This window comes from Pangasianodon hypophthalmus, chromosome 4 (assembly GCF_027358585.1).
Source record: "Pangasianodon hypophthalmus isolate fPanHyp1 chromosome 4, fPanHyp1.pri, whole genome shotgun sequence".
Classification (NCBI taxonomy): Eukaryota; Metazoa; Chordata; class Actinopteri; order Siluriformes; family Pangasiidae; genus Pangasianodon; species Pangasianodon hypophthalmus.
Window position 1 is genome coordinate 13,368,194 of NC_069713.1, and position 17,080 is coordinate 13,385,273.

Genomic DNA, 17,080 nt, shown 5'->3' on the forward strand with positions numbered 1-17,080 from the left:
GGTGCCCTCTGGTGGTCTTGGGGGGAATTGTCCATGATGAATGTGACACTTCAACTGTGGGTTTTTTTTTTTTTTTCATACAATGGGAGCTATTTTAATATTTCACAGGTGAAGGTCAATTCTTGAGTCTTGTCTTGATAAGACACTATCTTTAATCTGGAGCTTCCGGAAACTGGGGGGTTGAATACTTGTGCAAGCTGCATTTTTCACTTTTTGATTTCCTCTGAAATACTTGCTGACCAATAATTAATTTTGGCTTTGAAAATTCCTTGTAAGAGGACTTGAGTTTGCAATAACAATACTGACAGGAAGAATATGTATGTTTCCTATTTGTTATTTAGACAAATCTGATCAAGTCCAGGTAGTTGAATACTTTTGCAAGCCACTGTATATGATCTTTCATTGTAAAGGTAACACTTCATTCATCGTGGGTTAAATTGACATGGTTGTAGATTATCATATGTAAGCAATTCTATTAAATAGGTCATGTAACGACTGGCTTGTATTCAGCATTTGTATCTGCTTGCAAAATGATGTCCAGAGCATTGAGATAAGAGATGCATTCATTCATACATCTTCAGTAAGCGCTTTATCCTGAGCAGGTTCATGCTAGATCCAGGAACACTACGCATGAGGTAGGAATACATCCTGTTTTGGACACCAGTCCATAGCATATTTTTAGGAGATAGGAGGAAACTGGAGAGCATGGCCATGCAAAACTCCACAGACACAGTACCGGACTGATGTGTGGAGTGGGTGAAGCAAACACCTATTCCATCTCACTGTTCCAAAAACTAAATATAGGGCCCCTGAATAGATACTACATTATACTTTAGTGTACAACATATTTGTTTACTGAAATACAGTCCCCGACAAAAGTATTGGAATGGCAAGGCCAATAATTTTGTTTTTGCTATACACTGAAGACATTTGAGTTTGAGATCAAAAGATGAATGAGATGATAGATCAGAATTTCAGCATTAATTTCCTGATATTTACATTGGGATGTGTTAAACAACTTAGAATATGTCACCTTTTGTTACCTTTTGAACCCACCCATTTTTCAAGTATACAAAATTATCAGTACATGTAACTGACAGGTGTATCTTTTGCCCAATTGTGCCCTGTTAGATTGATTGTTTAAAAAGTTAATAGCTCTGAATGTCTACACTTGGTTTTGAGCCATGGGTTTCGCCAGTGAAGACTGCATTTGTCGTTAAAAAGGATAAACCAACATGAAAACCAGAGCGCTGTAGATGGGATAAAAGCAAGCCATTTTGAAGCTGAGAAAAGAGAGAAATCAATCAGAGCCATTCCACAAGCATTGGGCATAGGCAATAAAACAATTTCGAATGTCCTGAAAAAGAAAGAAATCACTGGTGTACAAACAACCAGACATCAAATAGTTTGGCCAAGGAAAACAATAGAAGTTGAACCAAGATTAACTTCTACCAAAGTGATGGAAAAGTTAATGTATAGAGAAAGAAAGGATCTGCTCATGATCCGAAACAAACGAGCTCATCAGTCAAGCAGGGTGGAGGAAGTGTCATGGCTTGGGCTTGCATGGCTGCTTCTGGAACTCACTAATCTTTATTGATGACATAACTCATGTTGGTAGCAGCAAAATGAATTCAGAAGTCACAGAAACATTCTGTCTGTCAATTTACAGAGAAATAGAAAAAAGAAGAATGCAACAGTTTGGTGATGTGGTTCGATGCAGTTATTGCAAGCAAGGGATATGCAACCAAATATTAAGTGTTATTTACTTTAATTTACTTTAAGGCTGTCTGTTCTAATACTTTTGCTCACCTAAAAAGTGGGTGGTCTGTCACCAAAGGTGCCATGTACTAAGTTGTTTAGCACACCTAGATGTAAAAATCAGGAAATGAAACCTGAAAGTCTGATCTATCATCTCGTATTGATCTTTTGATCTCAAACCTAAATGTCTTCAATGTATAGCAAAAACAAACAAATTGCCCTTGCCATTATAATACTTTCAGAGGGGACTATATATACTTTTAATGAACTAAATTACACCACATCTAAATAGGACAGTTTGTGCACACTGTGTTAGGAATTGATCTCCATAATCAAACCTATTCATTTCGAAGCAGAAGTAAGAATGCTAACCAGAATTTGTGTGCTCCACAACAAGCTAATTTTTATTCATATAATTTGTTATTAAAATCCTGAGTACTTCTGGATATCTGTAGCCATTGATGTTGTGTTTCTCCCTACAGTTTACATAAGTACCAACCTGTGTCCCAATGATATCCTACAATTCTAAAAAAAAAAAAAGTCAAATAGCAGATTATGAGAAAACTCAACCACTAGAGACCTTAGTGCACTGTTCACAGGCCTCTTTTGTAAGGGCAAATGCATGGCAGAGACGGATTATTTTTGCAGTAATGATTATTTCAGCAGGGTGGGATATTTATTATACTCTCTGGCTGCTTTATTAGGAACACTATACTAATACCGGGTAAGGCCTCCCTTTGCTCTCAAAACAGCCTCAATTCTTCATGGCATGGATTCCACAAGATGTTGGAAACATTCCTTTGAGATTCTGGTCCACGTTTATATGACTGCATCATGCAATTCCTGCAGATTTTTCAGGGGCACTTTCATGTTGTGTATATCCTGTTCTACAAAGGTGTTCTCCCAAAGGCATTCTATTGGATTCTGCACCAGTGACTGGGAAGGCCACTGAAGAACACTGAACTCATTGTCATGTTCATGAAACCAGTTTGAGATGACTTATACTTGATATGGTGCAGCCTTTCTGTCAGCTCAAACCAGTCTGGCCATTCTCCAATGACCTCGCAACAAGATGTTTCTGTCCGCAGAACTGTAACTCACTGGATGTTTTTTCTTTATTGTACCATTCTGAGTAAACTGTAGAGACTGTTGTATGTGAAAATCCCAGATCAGCAGTTGTAGAAATACTCAGACCAGCCCATCTGGCGCCAACAATCATGCCACGATCAAAATCACTGAGATCACATTTTTCCCCTATTCTGGTGACTGATGTGGATATTACCTGAATCTGCTGGACTGTGTATGCATGATTTTTTTTATGCACTGCACTGCTGCCACACATTTGGCTGATTAGATAATTGCAGGAATGTCTAGGTGTACAGGTGTTCCTAATAAAGTGCTCCATGAGTGTATATTTATACGCATGAAAGATTGTTTTAGACAGAATCACAGGTTTATTGAAAGTAAAACAGGTTATATTGATTTCGATTACAAGGCCAAAATGTTATGATGTCTTTAGTATCATTCTGTCACCTTTCTATGAACTAAAATCTAAGTCTTGATTTAAATGTAATATTTATCTAATCATCACATATGCCAGAAAATGTTACATAGACATAACAATGTTACCAAAACATACTTAAATTAATGGATAATAAAATTTAATTAGATATTTGTTTTTACTTTAGATAATCTGCTTTTGAGAAACCAACAGTCATCTAACCACCCAGGAAGAAAGAGCAGTAAAACACAATTAGAAACAAACAAATTAAAGAATAAGAATCAATAATTAGTGAAGTTTAACATCCAAAAACATTACTGTAATTCTCATGCTTTTCAGTTTTATCAAAATGCACACTATTCTCTCTGTTGTTTGGAATTTTTAAAGGGAAAGTTAAAGTCACTAGAAAAGACAATGAGAAATTAATTTATCTGCTAAAAGGGATAATTTTAAGTTGACCACAGCTGCCATCATGGAATGGACTAATGGTGAAAGACTTGTGATAGCATTTTGACATCAGGCCAAAATCAGTCTTCTTTAAACTCCCTTATCCTGATGATTTTTCAGTAGTATTCATTTGATACTAAAACACTCCTTCAAACTATTTTCTGCTTGTTGCTTTGTGATTTTTTCCCAGACTGGGGGAATATCTCCAGGCTTTGCATTGTACGCTTTTGCAAACTGGTCATTAAAGTTCGCCATCACATACTTCCAGTAGTCTGAGGCCTCTATGCTGGGGTCTGCAGGGATGTGCCAATCTGGAAAGATCTCCCTATATTTCTTGTAAGGATGGTAATTATAGTGGGTCTCTAGGCATCTGAACCTTGCATCGCTGTTCACATCAGTGGAACAAATGTTAGTGACTAATTTCTCTGACTGCACAAACACGTATGAACCAAGTCCTTTAGGTCTGTGTACAGAAGCAGAGTGATGTGTATGAGCTTCTCCTCCTGCCTCACATGGTGCTTTGCAGAATGGACACTGTTTCCCACAGCCAAACACACGCTTGAACAGTTCATCCTGTGGTTTGATTTTGAGTGTTTTCAGTTTGCTCTTAATGTTATCCTCCTTAAACTTAGCCTTCAAGGATGCTTCCATTTCTTCCACAGACTGTGTGAGCCAGTGGGCAAATTGTTCCTGTTTGGCATTATTCAAAACCATGTCTGATTCCAAGACATCGTTTGGAATGACAAGTTTTTTTCCAAGCTCTCTGCAAATGTTCTGGATAAATACCTTTATGCCTTCATTTTCATCTGTCTCATGTTGTGCTTTTTTGATGGCCTCTTTTATCTCCATAATAGCTCCTTTGAGATGCTGCTGTTCCAGCTCAAAAAGTTTGTTTCCTTCGGAAAATCTGTGTGTAATTAGTTTTAATATCCAGTCTTTAACAAAGCGTTCATATGAACGTATGTAGCCCACATAGTTCTGAAAATCACTCTCAGTCAGAAGTTGTTTTAAAATAGAGTACTGAAAAAATGCACGAGTGCTGAATTGGTCCCAGTGAGCTACAGATGAATATCTCAACTGCAGGGCTCAGGCAGAGTTTTGTGAATTCTTCAGCCTTTCTCTGACACTGATCACGATTACTGAACAGATCTTTGAAATCAGCACGGTACTTCTCTTTGAATTGCTCAAGGCATCGGCGTGGGTCGTTCTCTTCAATAAAACAGTCATGCATGGCCTGGAATTCTCTTGCAGAAATAGCACAAATGTGCAGTTTACGAGAAAGTTCAAAGTCCTCAGAAAATTCCAACTTCTTTCCTGAAGTCAATTTTTGATCAATTATGTCTAGGATCTCCTGAATGTAGGTGTCATGATAATCTGATTTTCCCTCTTTTTTGTCATTAACTGACTGCATACATGCATCAATGACACTGTCTGCCAACTCTTGCAGTCTCACTGTGTGTTCAAATTTGTAAACATGATGTATCATTTTTTTAAAAAAATTTTCTGGCATAACAATGAACTTCTCTTTGCCATATTGATCCAGTGTCACTTTATTTAACTTTTGAGAGACAGAGCCTCCCTTTTGCTTCATGTTCATTCGTAATTGGCTAAAAACACTGTTGGATATTATTTGTCTCTGCAAGCCTTTAAATGACAGCTCTTCAACAGTTTCCCGCCATATGTCTTCAAAGACGTTGTCAAGCTCTGCTTCAGACATAGTTTCTGAACATCTGTTTTTCCGGAGCTCCTCAAGAAGGTTTAGCACTTTCTTTTCCATTTTGTCAGTATGCGTTTTCTTGATGTTGTCCAGTTTATTCTTTCCTGTCCTAATCTCAATAACTTTACTCAGCACTGAGTTTTCTGTTTCCCTCCTGAGAGATTTTGCACTCTTTACAAAGTCTTCTCTGTATTTTTCCACGAGATAGACATGACCCTCTGTTTGCTCAAAGTATTTGACGAGGTTTTCCAAAATGGTCTTTTCCCTTTTATCAAGCTCTGAGGAGGCCTCGTGTTTCAGGGTCTTCAGTAAATCTTGCAGGTTTCTCTTGTCAGATTTTGATTTCAACATCTCAAAATTGGACACTCTGGTTTCAGCAGATGTTAACCATGTGTACATGTGCTTTTTGAAGGACCATTCCCATTCATGGAATTTAGTGCACAGTTTCATATATGCATCAGCTACCAAGCTGTTCCTAAAGCTGAATATGAAATTTTCATATTTTACTGCATTCCATAAGCTTTTTGTCCACTCCAAAAATTCTTCAATGTTGTTTGTAGATTTCTTCTTTTTTATCAGAATGTCCATCATGTTCTTTTTGAAGTCATAGACAGCCTCAGAGTAGCCAGCATTCACTGGTGCCATTGGTGGGTTACCGTGCCAGAGCCCAGGTATATACCAGTTACCAGTCTCTGGATCATACTCCATTATATCAGTAAACTTCTTGTAGTCTTCCTTGTTTTCCATCTTAGCTGCTGCCTCTGTCATCTCATTCAGCTGCTCTAACAGGAGCTTCCGGTCTCTCATGTTTTTGTCGTGTGCAGAAACATCTGCTACATTCTGATGCACGAATGCACACATGGGTTTTTTGCCCACTTCCTTCATCCTGAGGAACGCATGCATCACAATCTGCAGAATGTCCTTCATTTCTGTGGAGTTCTCCATGGCAATGTTGATGATGGTAATGTCACTCAGTCCAACAACAAGTGTGGCCAGTTCATTGTCATGTTCATAGTTGTCATCGAGCTGTGCCAGCTCAGGCGATTTCAGTCCCTCAGTGTCAATGATCATTAAATGATCACAGTTAAGTATTTCTCTGAAACGGTCTGTGATTTTGATCAGCAACATGAAAGCTCCTCGTGTACATCTTCCACTGCTGACTGCAAACTGAACCCCAAACATGGTGTTTAGTAGGGTAGACTTTCCTGTGCTCTGGACTCCTAATACTGTGACTACCATGATCTTACTCTTGGGTTGCACTAAAGTATTCAGCTCTTTCAGTACATCACTAATCCACCTTAGAGGTATATTTGAAGCATCTCCATCAACTAGTTCAACAGGGAATCCATCTAAAAGGAGCCCAGCGCACAGTTTGGGTAAGTGTAGCATTTGTTGTCGTGATTGTATGTTTTCTGGAAGGGTGACAGCAGCTTCATACAGCTGACCCATTTCCCTCAAAAAGTGTTCAGTTCCCAAAGCACTGTTTGAGATCTGTCTGTCAAGTAATGCAATCTCCTCCTTCTTCTCAGATGATTCTTGGCATTTCTCCTTGTACAATTCTCTAAGGCCAGATAGTTTTTTGCGAGACAGATTGTCCAGATTCATTCGCATCCATTTCAGGAAGTAAGATCTCTCAAGATTTGAACTTGATAATGCATTTATGAAGCAGGACATGGCTTTTGACATTTCATAGCTGCTTTGCTGCTTCCTGAGTTCCATCTTTTGTTTAGTAAGTTCGCCTTTATACATCTGAATGTTCTTATTCCCAGCTTTGCGAAGCCTACACTCCTCTTTCTCTAATTTTCCTAATTTCTTCCAAATCTCACCTTGCAAAGGGAGCTGTTCTTCCTTAAAAGTTAGTGTGTCCTTTATCTCGTTAGTGATTGCCTCTGCATTTTCTTTTGCTGTTTGGCACTCCTTATTGTCTTCATCAATCAAAATTCCAAATTCATGTGCAACTGTGGTCATCTTCTCGAGTTGTATAGTCATCGAACTGTTTTTAACAACACGACTCACTGCAGAACACAGATTCTTGACTAAATCTGTATCATTTTGCTTGGTCTTTAGAATGATGCTGTTTTTTTTCAAGTTCAATGCAGCAGCTGTTCTTTTCAACAAATCCAGGTTGAATGCTTTGGTCTGTGCATTACCCACCAAAAACAATTGTGCTTTTACATGTGTATTGCTGCTTAGCAAGCAATCTGAGTCAAAGTTGTCAGAGAACACAAAAACCGCTGTAGAAATCTGACAAAGGAATGTGTACTGAGTTTCAAATGTATTTATGTCCCCTCTCAAGTTTGCAATAGCCACAGGTTCTGGGAAGATGTCTATGTTTTTACTTCCACAAGGTAGGTACCAGCTGATCTCCACCAAGCCATTTGATATTTTTCTTGGGATGTCTCCACAGTCCATGTCATGGTGCACAAATGTATCATGATATTGCTGTGGATTACTGAGCAGCTTGTTCAAGATTTGAGATTTGGAAATGCTACAGTCTCCAAGTCTTACAAACGACACTAAGGGTAAGTCAGCCAGAATGATCCTGTCTTCTACAAACCCTCTTGGATCAGACAAAGAGTGTGGTCTGAACTTCTTCACAATATCTCTTAAGGCCCAAAGCATGAACATGCTCTGCTGTGTGTCACAATTAGGAAGCAGTAAAGGCACAGAGAATTGGCACATAGACATTTTCAAGGCAATCTCTTGTTGAAGAAAACTGTCTGAGCAAAGGAAGAGTGCAGTGATGATGTCTAAAGGATTAACATTTTGACTAGAGTCCTGGTTAAGGACAAGACTCTCAAGATCACTATCTAGGTCCAAACTTGTCACGTCTTCATTCTCATTGGCTGATGAAAAACACTGGATATTTCTTGCAGTCACATTCAGAATCATAAGTTTCTTGAGAAAAAGCCATGGTAAATCTGATCGAGACCATGCTGGATCATCTGTCACTGTGCTCTTGTCTACCTGTAGTACAGTACTCAGGGAGAGTTTATCAGTGAGGTGTTGCTTCAGCCCCAAGTCCTGAAGAAAGCTCTCGAGATTGGTTTCTATTAATTGAAAAAATAAAAGAAATCATTTTACACAGCCCAATCAAAAGTTTGGATTAAAACCAGTTGCCATAAAACTTAAAGACTTGCAAAGTATATAAAGAATATTACTTACGCGTACTGGCAAATGTCATGGCTGTATGACTAAAGAAAAAAGAAAAGAAACGAAAAAAAAGTCAAAACGTGGTAATGTCATGGTTAATTAAATTTAATTAGATTTTTAAACATATCATACTACAACAAGAACATTAGGTTCCTTATGTAACACTGTTCTATGAACTCTGCATAACCACCTGGGGGGATGTTTCAACACCCGGATACTGTCTTGTGTGCATATGCACGTATGTCAAGACCTTTATCACAAAGTCACCTGGGCGACCATATGACCCTATAAAATGCCATCATCAATGGCCATCATTCCCTTTGTAATCTTCTCCCTGACTTTAGTTCAGAACGACAAGTGTGAGAGGTGAAACGTGCAGAGGCACCTCACCCCTTTCGGAAAGGAACATGGTTATTAGTGCCTAGGGAAACACCATCTCTAGCACTGCCATGCATAACAATAGTCAGTTAAAATGTCAGTGTACAGTGCATGCACATCTCTTCATTTTTTTCACATTTTGTTATGTTGCATCCTTATGCTAAAATGCTTTAAATATTTTTTCACATCAATCTTCACTCTATACCCCATTTTTTTTATTGTTGTTTTAATGTGTTTGTTTTTTATTGAAAATTGCTCAGTAAAAATGTTATTTGATATTAACCCCTGTCAGTCATGTGTTTTCTATATAATAGCACATTGAATAGGTAGAATGGCAGTAGACAGATGTTTAGACAGGTATCAAGATGATGTCAGCTAAATTTGGTAAAGATTGTACAAAATGTTCCTGAAGATGCCTACCAAGATTTGTGTCAGTGTGCAAGGTCGTTGCTGAGATACAGCCTCACTTCCTCGTTGGTGGCTTCACTGTCAGATTTGTTGGCACATTATGGGCAAACCAATTGGAATATCAACATTCCTTTGATAGCTTTTGTGAGGCTTACAAAATTTGCCAAATTTGGTGATGATTGGACAAAATTTGTAGGAGGAGAAGCGAAAAAACTATTTTTGACAAAATCCAAAATGGTTGACAGCAAGTACACTTGAATTTCAGATGTTGGTATGCATTCACTTCTACATACCCCAGGTAATTATATGAAAAAAGAACTGTGAATTTAGCACAATTCTTCAAATGATATAAGAAAAAAAAGTTGTTACAGTTGACTACAACATGGCACAGTCACAAAACGTGTTGAGTACATTCAGGGCATGGTCCTGAAGATACTTATCAAGTTTCATGATGATACATAGATGCATTGCTGAGATACACCCTCACATCCTGTTTTTTGCATTTGCCAGTGCGATACAGGAGAACAGTTTGAATATCAATATTCTTCAATAACTTTTTTCAGACAGGTCTCAAGATGATGTGAGCCAAATTTGGTGACGATTAGACAAAATTTGGTGCAAAAGTAGCAAAAATGGCAGTTAGATGTAAGCATGTTTTAGCATGTTATTGTTACTTTTGACCAGTAGGTGACGTTGGCCCATTACGGGTAAACCATTTGGAGTAATCAAAATTCTTTTAATAATTGTTGTGAGTCTTAGTCTGAAGATGACGTCTGCTAAATTTGTTGATGATTGGACAAAATTTCTAGGAGGAGTAGCAAAGAAAACAGTTTTTGACAAAATCCAAGATGGCGGAAAATTTAATAGGCAGAAACTTATGTCACAGGGTGCACTGTGGCATAGTGAAAGCCATTGCTGCAAGAATTGCACAAACCAGTTCATTTGGCACTGAGTGTTATACCTCTGTGTCCAAGCAAATGGATCATTACCAATTTGAGTTCGCCTGTTATGGTCCATATATGGCCCTTTACCTCAGTCTGTGGCCAGGTAGAGGCTAAAATAGATTGTTTACTTGACCAATTATTGTACCAGACATAGCCACAGATATAGCATCCTACCAGCTGTAGCCTACCAGACACAGCCACAGATATAGCACCCTCGTTCTCTTCAAATGAAGAGCAGGAAGAGGAATCAGCTCCTGGCCTCTACCAATGGCCATGAACTCTCACTGTGTATGGCTTCCACTTCAGCATCATAGATTTCAGCTGAGCTATATCTGACACTCAGTCATCCATCCACCTTAAGAGACTCTGAACACTCTTTTGGCCTTTTACTCTGATCTGCTGTCATGTCATCCTCCCTGTCCGTTTATGACTAAGAGCCTTTTTGAGCTGCAGTGCTCAGATCATATCTGACACCAAACGTGGGTCTTGATTCACCAAATAAGCATGCCATGTCAGCATTAGCATCACTCAAAATTCTGCACATGAAAACATGAAAGTGTGAAACTTTTGTTCTGACAACTGTCTCTCTGAGATGCTCAATGCCAAGGTATCAAAACAGAACTGATGGCCTTCTCCAGCTTGCTTGAAGCCCAGGCAATTTCCACACAAGCGTGAATCTTGCGGCTCCAATCCACTGATCCCACGACAAAGTAGTTCCACTATGAGTGCCAAAAGCCACGGCCAGAAGCCACGGCCAGCAACCCTCAAGTTGATGGGCAGTAAGGCTTTGCTTAAAGGCTTTCTGCACCAAGGAACACCACATTTGGCACTGATATGGAAAGACAGAGGGAAACCCACTTCAACCTGATGCTAATGGCAGCTTTGGAAGACAGGTTCACCAGTTAACTCTGACCATAGTCACAATCTGTTACAGAGATACTTAAAGAAAAACACCCAATGTGTACCAAGGCATATGGTCATATGGCATATGGGTATATGGTCACCATGTGACTTTGTTTTAAAGGTCTTGACATATGTGTGTGTATGTGCACAAGGTATCCAGCTACTGAAATACCACTCCTGGCACTTAGGAGGGTGAAATAAAACTGAACTCTGGTTTCCAATTTCTAATTGTTCTCTATTTGCAATTATTCTCTGTATGACCCAGACTGGTATATTGATGTTCTTATATGGAATTGTGTCATTAAACCTCTTGCATATGGATCCTAACTGTATGTCTGGGTCATGTATGTCACAGCACCATTATTAATTAATATGTAAAACATTGCTAAATTGTTGTATGATTTGCACAAGAATACTGACTTTATTGTTGTCAGGAACTATTTTAGAGCTTTGAGCTATGATCGACTGAGCTATGCATTACGAGCTAGCTGACAGTAGTTAATCCATCATGTAAATCAAAGTAATGTAAGTATAAGTAGATAATGCACTGTATCAACTGAAAATACAAGGGTAAACAGCTGTCAACATTTACACAAAAATCACTGGTCTCCACCATTTTCATCTAGGTTTGACACCTGCTCTCAGCTCGTTCTGTTGCTGAGGTATGTTTAAAGAGGAGTGACTGGCTAAGCTAGCTACCTAAATGAACAGGATGTTAACATAATTTATTTCAATATGACATGATTTGGGTAATTTTCATATCCAAACAGAAATAATATTATATGACATCTAGCTAGTGAGGTAATTTTTATCTTCCCTTCAAGGTGTTTCTGTTTGCTAGCTAACTAGTTAACAAGCTAGTTTTGGCATCAACTAAGTATGAGCCACATACTGGAAAAAGTTGGTGATGGGCAAAATGAAGCTTCATGAATCACCAATCGCTTGAAGCAGTTGTGCCGGAAATGGTTTCAAGGTGTCGATGTGCTTTCACACTTATTTCATTAGTGACATCTTCTGGTCGCATTAGAGCACTACATACTTATATTCATACTAATAATAAAGTATGTTAAAATTGTGTCATGCGATGGCACTCGTGATGACAATACATATGCTATTAATGCTTTGAACAAGGGCTGCAAAGATTTAGGTATATGAACAAGGGGTAGTATATAAGGTTGATTTTTAGCTTACATTAAATGTATTGTTGCCTTGATGCATGCCTTCCTTGTACCCTGAGAGATGGTGTGACTGGTAGGAATTTTCTTGAAGTTTAGACAGGTCCCACCATCTCTCTGTGTACAAGGAAGGCATGCATCAAGGCTTTTCTCTGTTCTTGCTCTGTTCTAGGTAGTGGTATGAACTTCCCCTAGATGTCCAAACAGCTGAGTCACTGGCTTTCTTCAAACGACAACTAAAGACGTACCTTTTCATGAAATACCTGAATTAGCACTTTATTAAAAAAAATCTTGTGTTGTCTGTGTATGTTTATACTATATTACCCCCAACAGTGTTTTTTCAGATTGATAGAAGTCTTAGTCTGTGACCTAGTGAACCAGTATCAGGATGTATTTACTGATAGAGACTTTAACTTTTGTAAGGTGCTCTGGGTAAGGGCATCTGCCAAATATCATAAATGTAAATGTAAATGTATTGTGAAATGTATGCTGGTTTTGTGCAGTAGGGTATAATTAGTAAGGTCTGTGGAAAGAGTACAGAAAAAAGATTCAATCATTTTTTTTTCATAATGTTTATTTACAGAATTATAATAATATTATATATATAATAATATATTTAAGTGCAATGTAAACATTTAGTGTATTGTTTGTATCTAGTGCTTTCTAGAACAAAAGGGATCAAAATAACTGCACAAACATTAAGCTTAATCTTTTAATATATATGCTTTAAGCTGATGTTGAACACTTATTGTTAAGTAAGAATGCAGCATACAAATGGTAGAAAACTGAGATTCTTCAGTTTAATTTGGTCACTATGTACTGTAGCATAAAAGCCTAAATGGGTTACCAAAGTTCTTAATAAGTCATGTTGTTTAAAATAGCCTACATATATCGCAGCTAGTTTGTAGGCAAGACTGATTTTGAACCCCCTGGTTCCTTGTGATCATGTGGCAGGACAGTTTGAACCACACCTTGAAACATTGTTTTGAAACACCAATGCTTCAAATACTTGAGACAGCTTTGAAACATCGTTATCGAGCATCTCATCACTTTGCTGCAGAACTATCAATGTTGTCAACACCTTAAACCTTTGGTAAAAAGTTTGAAAGATGCCAAATGAAGTTTGCTGGACGGTCGTCTCAGTAAACGCTTCAGGTCTGTGTGGAAAAGTGTGTGCGTGTTCTTGAAGATAGACTGTCATTTCAATTCACCCTAAAACTCAGCTCAACCATGTCCTTTTATTTATCATCTACTATAAATAAAAACTCCTACAAAACACATTTATCAAAAGGAAAAACACCGGCAGAGATATCAAAAGGCAGTAAGAACAACAGAACACTATTCCCAAAAATAGAGATTAACTTAAAATAAATTTGGCTTGTCTTCCATTCACTAACATGGGAATGAGTGGGGTTAAACACTGTTCTGCAGCCAGCCAGTAGAGCGTCTCAGAGACACCCTTTTGCTTCACTTTTAAATCCCTGTTACAACATCCACCCATATATACAGTCTTGTATTTAAGTAATAAAAGTTAGTTTTCACATGAAAACATGACATTTAATTTCATCCATAAAAAAGTTTACATTTCTGTTTTAAGACCTGAGTACATTTAAAAGTATCAACTTTTTTTTACTTTCACTTGAGGACATTTGGGCAGGATACTTCTACTTTTCTGACATTATCTATACCTTCAATGTAGTATAATTTTGTATCATTTCTAAGTACTTCTAAATATGAATTATAAATTTGACCAAATATCTAGCAAACACCCTGGCATGTAAAGAGAACATGATCAGATCAGTAAGAAGCTTTGCTCAGTGCTTACCTCTACAGCAGAAGACTCATATGCATAGAATGAGTATAATCAGGGTTCCCCACAACTGGCAAACTGTACAAATCAAACATGATTCATATTTTAATTATTTAGTCACAAGGAAGAAATTTTTCTATATACAAAAAAAAAAAAAAAAAAAATCAGAAAATATTTCCGATTATTTATGATGACAAGACAAACAGTTCAGAAAAGTTAGTCATTTTCCATGCCATTAGATCTGGGTTTCAATTGCTAAAATCATGGATAAACTCGAAAATATGATTTGTTGATTCATAAAGTGAACAACATTTTCAGTGGAAGCAGTATTCAGCCTTAAAACTTTAAAAGGTTGTGAAAAGGGCGTTGTCGAGGGCAATGTAGGTCGAGACTGAGGAGTGGGAGCAAAAACGAAACTGGATCTTGGCACACACTAAAACAGGATATTAATTCACCTTTTCCACATTATTCTTTTAAAGCAAAAATACCGATTCGTTACTTGTTTCAGGCTTCTGTGTAAATCCAGATGAGCCTTTTGCTGAAAACGTCCAAATGATCCGAACTACACTCTAAGAGACATAATCTGTTTTTTTCCCAAGATATATAAGCCATTTTAGGCTAATTAATGCTTATACAACCAGATAATTAAGACCACTTACTTACTCGTCCTGAGCGCTGCAGCCCAGTGACTCAGCGCGTACCGTTATACGCATCTTTTACACAGATATACTGACTGCTCCAGAAGGACTAAACCATTTTAGTGTAGGTTATTCGTTAATAACGACCTACACATTCAATATTCTTAAATTCAAAATGCCATTGCTGGTGACATTCTTTGGTTTTATCATGTTCTGTTTTGTGTGTAAATGATTTTATATGCAAAGTAAAATGTTAAGTAAAAGGAAAGTGATTCTTGTTAATGGTTTCGTCCGCTAAGAAAAATGAAACTGAAAGTTCTGAGCCCTGTATATACTCTGCATTACGGCCTCGCTGTTGTGGTCAATGAAAACTAAACTTTTTAAACACGAGGTGCAGAAATTGTATAACACCAGTTGCACTGTTTTTCAGTGGACCGGAAAAAACATTTTTGGTGTTTTTTTTTTTTTTTTTTTAGTCGCCTACGTCACAGCGCCAAGCTGCGCATGCGCTTTGCATGATCAGGACGCTATCAGTATTCCAGAAAGCTGGTTTAAACTTAACTTCTAACTCCGAGTTGACTTACATCGGCGTGTCATGTCCGGAATTTTCGGCTCCAGAACAGCTGATTAGTATTTCGGTGATCGGTCAGTCAATTCTGAGTAGGTTAACTTTAAAAAGCCGTCCTCAGAGAAGCAGCGATGAAAGGATTCACCGTGGACGAGAATGATAAAGAGACTAGAGCGGTGTATTTCACACAACTGGATATGCTAGCTGTGAGCATATATTTAGACGTAATAAATATTTTAAAAAAAAGGAATAGCTACAGTGGCGTTAGAAGAGTTAGCATGCCAAAAATTACTGAACCATTCAACATTTCGCAGAAGAATGTAGGCCAAAATAATGTTTAATATTTCGGCTATGTTAAAAATCTCAGCTCTTGCAAACAGACATCCAGAAATGTGTAGAAGAGTCTAACCCTGTAAAATTCCTCCAGTGTGTGTGGCTCATGATCTTCAGCTGCTGATGTTGAGCAGTGCATCAGCTATGCAGGTATTTTTCTTCATTGTCCATGTCCAGGAATGACATCAGGAACATCAATACCTGATTCCTCAGCATGGCTGGTGGCTCTTTCATAGATGGTCTTGAATTCCTCTCTCAGTCGAGTGACTACGCCACTCACAATGTCCCAAATCCAAGTCTTCCTTTTGAAGGGCATTGGAGGCACTTGCTGTTTCAAGGAAGACAGGAGTTGTTATTTCCAAACAAAGCAGGAATTCAAAGTTTATTGAATGCAGCAGTATCTTTGCTTCTCCGACAACTGTATCAGGTGGGTCTTGTCTTATTAGTGTGATCAGGAATTTCACAACTGCTGGCAGGGACTTCTTTAAGGTCTTCAAGGCCCTACATGCCCACAGAATGTCAGAGAGCCTTTGCAGTTCCATTGGACGCTGATCTGGATACATTTCTTTCTGCATCTTCACAAAAGAAGCATGCCGCTTTGAGGGGTTTGGAATGAAAGCATAAAGCTTAACCACCAAAGCAAAAAAGCTTGCCAAAAGGAATGCTCGAGTTTGCCAATTCCACAAGCACTAAATTTAAGCAGTGTGTCTGGCAATGGACATACAGCGCTTTTTCATTTTGTTGTTGGATTCGCGATTGAAGTTCTTTGTAGTGACCACTCATGTTAGTGGCCCCATCATATCCTTGGCCATATATGTTTTCCACTCTTGTCAGTGGTTTCAAGTAAAACTGAAAAAAAAAAATGGATGCATCTTGGATTTAATTGCATATGACTTTTCGAATGTACAAAGCAAGGGCTGATCTAATGTCATTCTGCATTCAGTTTGAAAGGAGAGACACCTGTGGTCGTGTCTCGGACCACTTCTTTGACTGACTCAAGGTGGAGCTGTAGTGTGCTGTTATATTTCTTTAGGAGTTCAACTAGCTCCAGAAAGTTTCCCTTACTTAAACTACAAGAACTTTCATCATTGACATGGAAGGCAGTTCCTAGTCTTGTCAAGAACAGTGTTACATCAAATAAGCGAAACAACAGGGACCTGTTTCTCTGTCTTTCCTATTCTATGGCAGCAAGGATTTCTTGGTCAGTTCTTTCAAATGCTGTGATTAAAGCATTTCTCTTGAGCGCATGACATTTTATCATACTCAGCATATGACACTACTACTACTACTACTACTACTACTACTGTGCTCTTTGATCTTTTGTTTTGTATTCTTCCAGTTTTTAAC

The 17,080-nt window shown here is 38.1% G+C and overlaps 1 protein-coding gene across 1 annotated transcript; it reads right to left on the bottom strand.

The window, feature by feature from the left end:
* Positions 1 to 1,961: 1,961 nt before the first annotated feature.
* On the bottom strand, positions 1,962 to 15,354 carry LOC117597087 (up-regulator of cell proliferation-like). Its single transcript, XM_034303765.2, is given in 5 exon segments — positions 1,962 to 4,751; positions 4,753 to 8,473; positions 8,589 to 8,617; positions 14,210 to 14,272; positions 14,854 to 15,354. Coding segments are annotated over 3 exon segments (4,659 nt in total). The 5' UTR covers positions 8,608 to 8,617; positions 14,210 to 14,272; positions 14,854 to 15,354; the 3' UTR covers positions 1,962 to 3,832.
* Between the last annotated feature and the right edge of the window lie 1,726 nt (positions 15,355 to 17,080).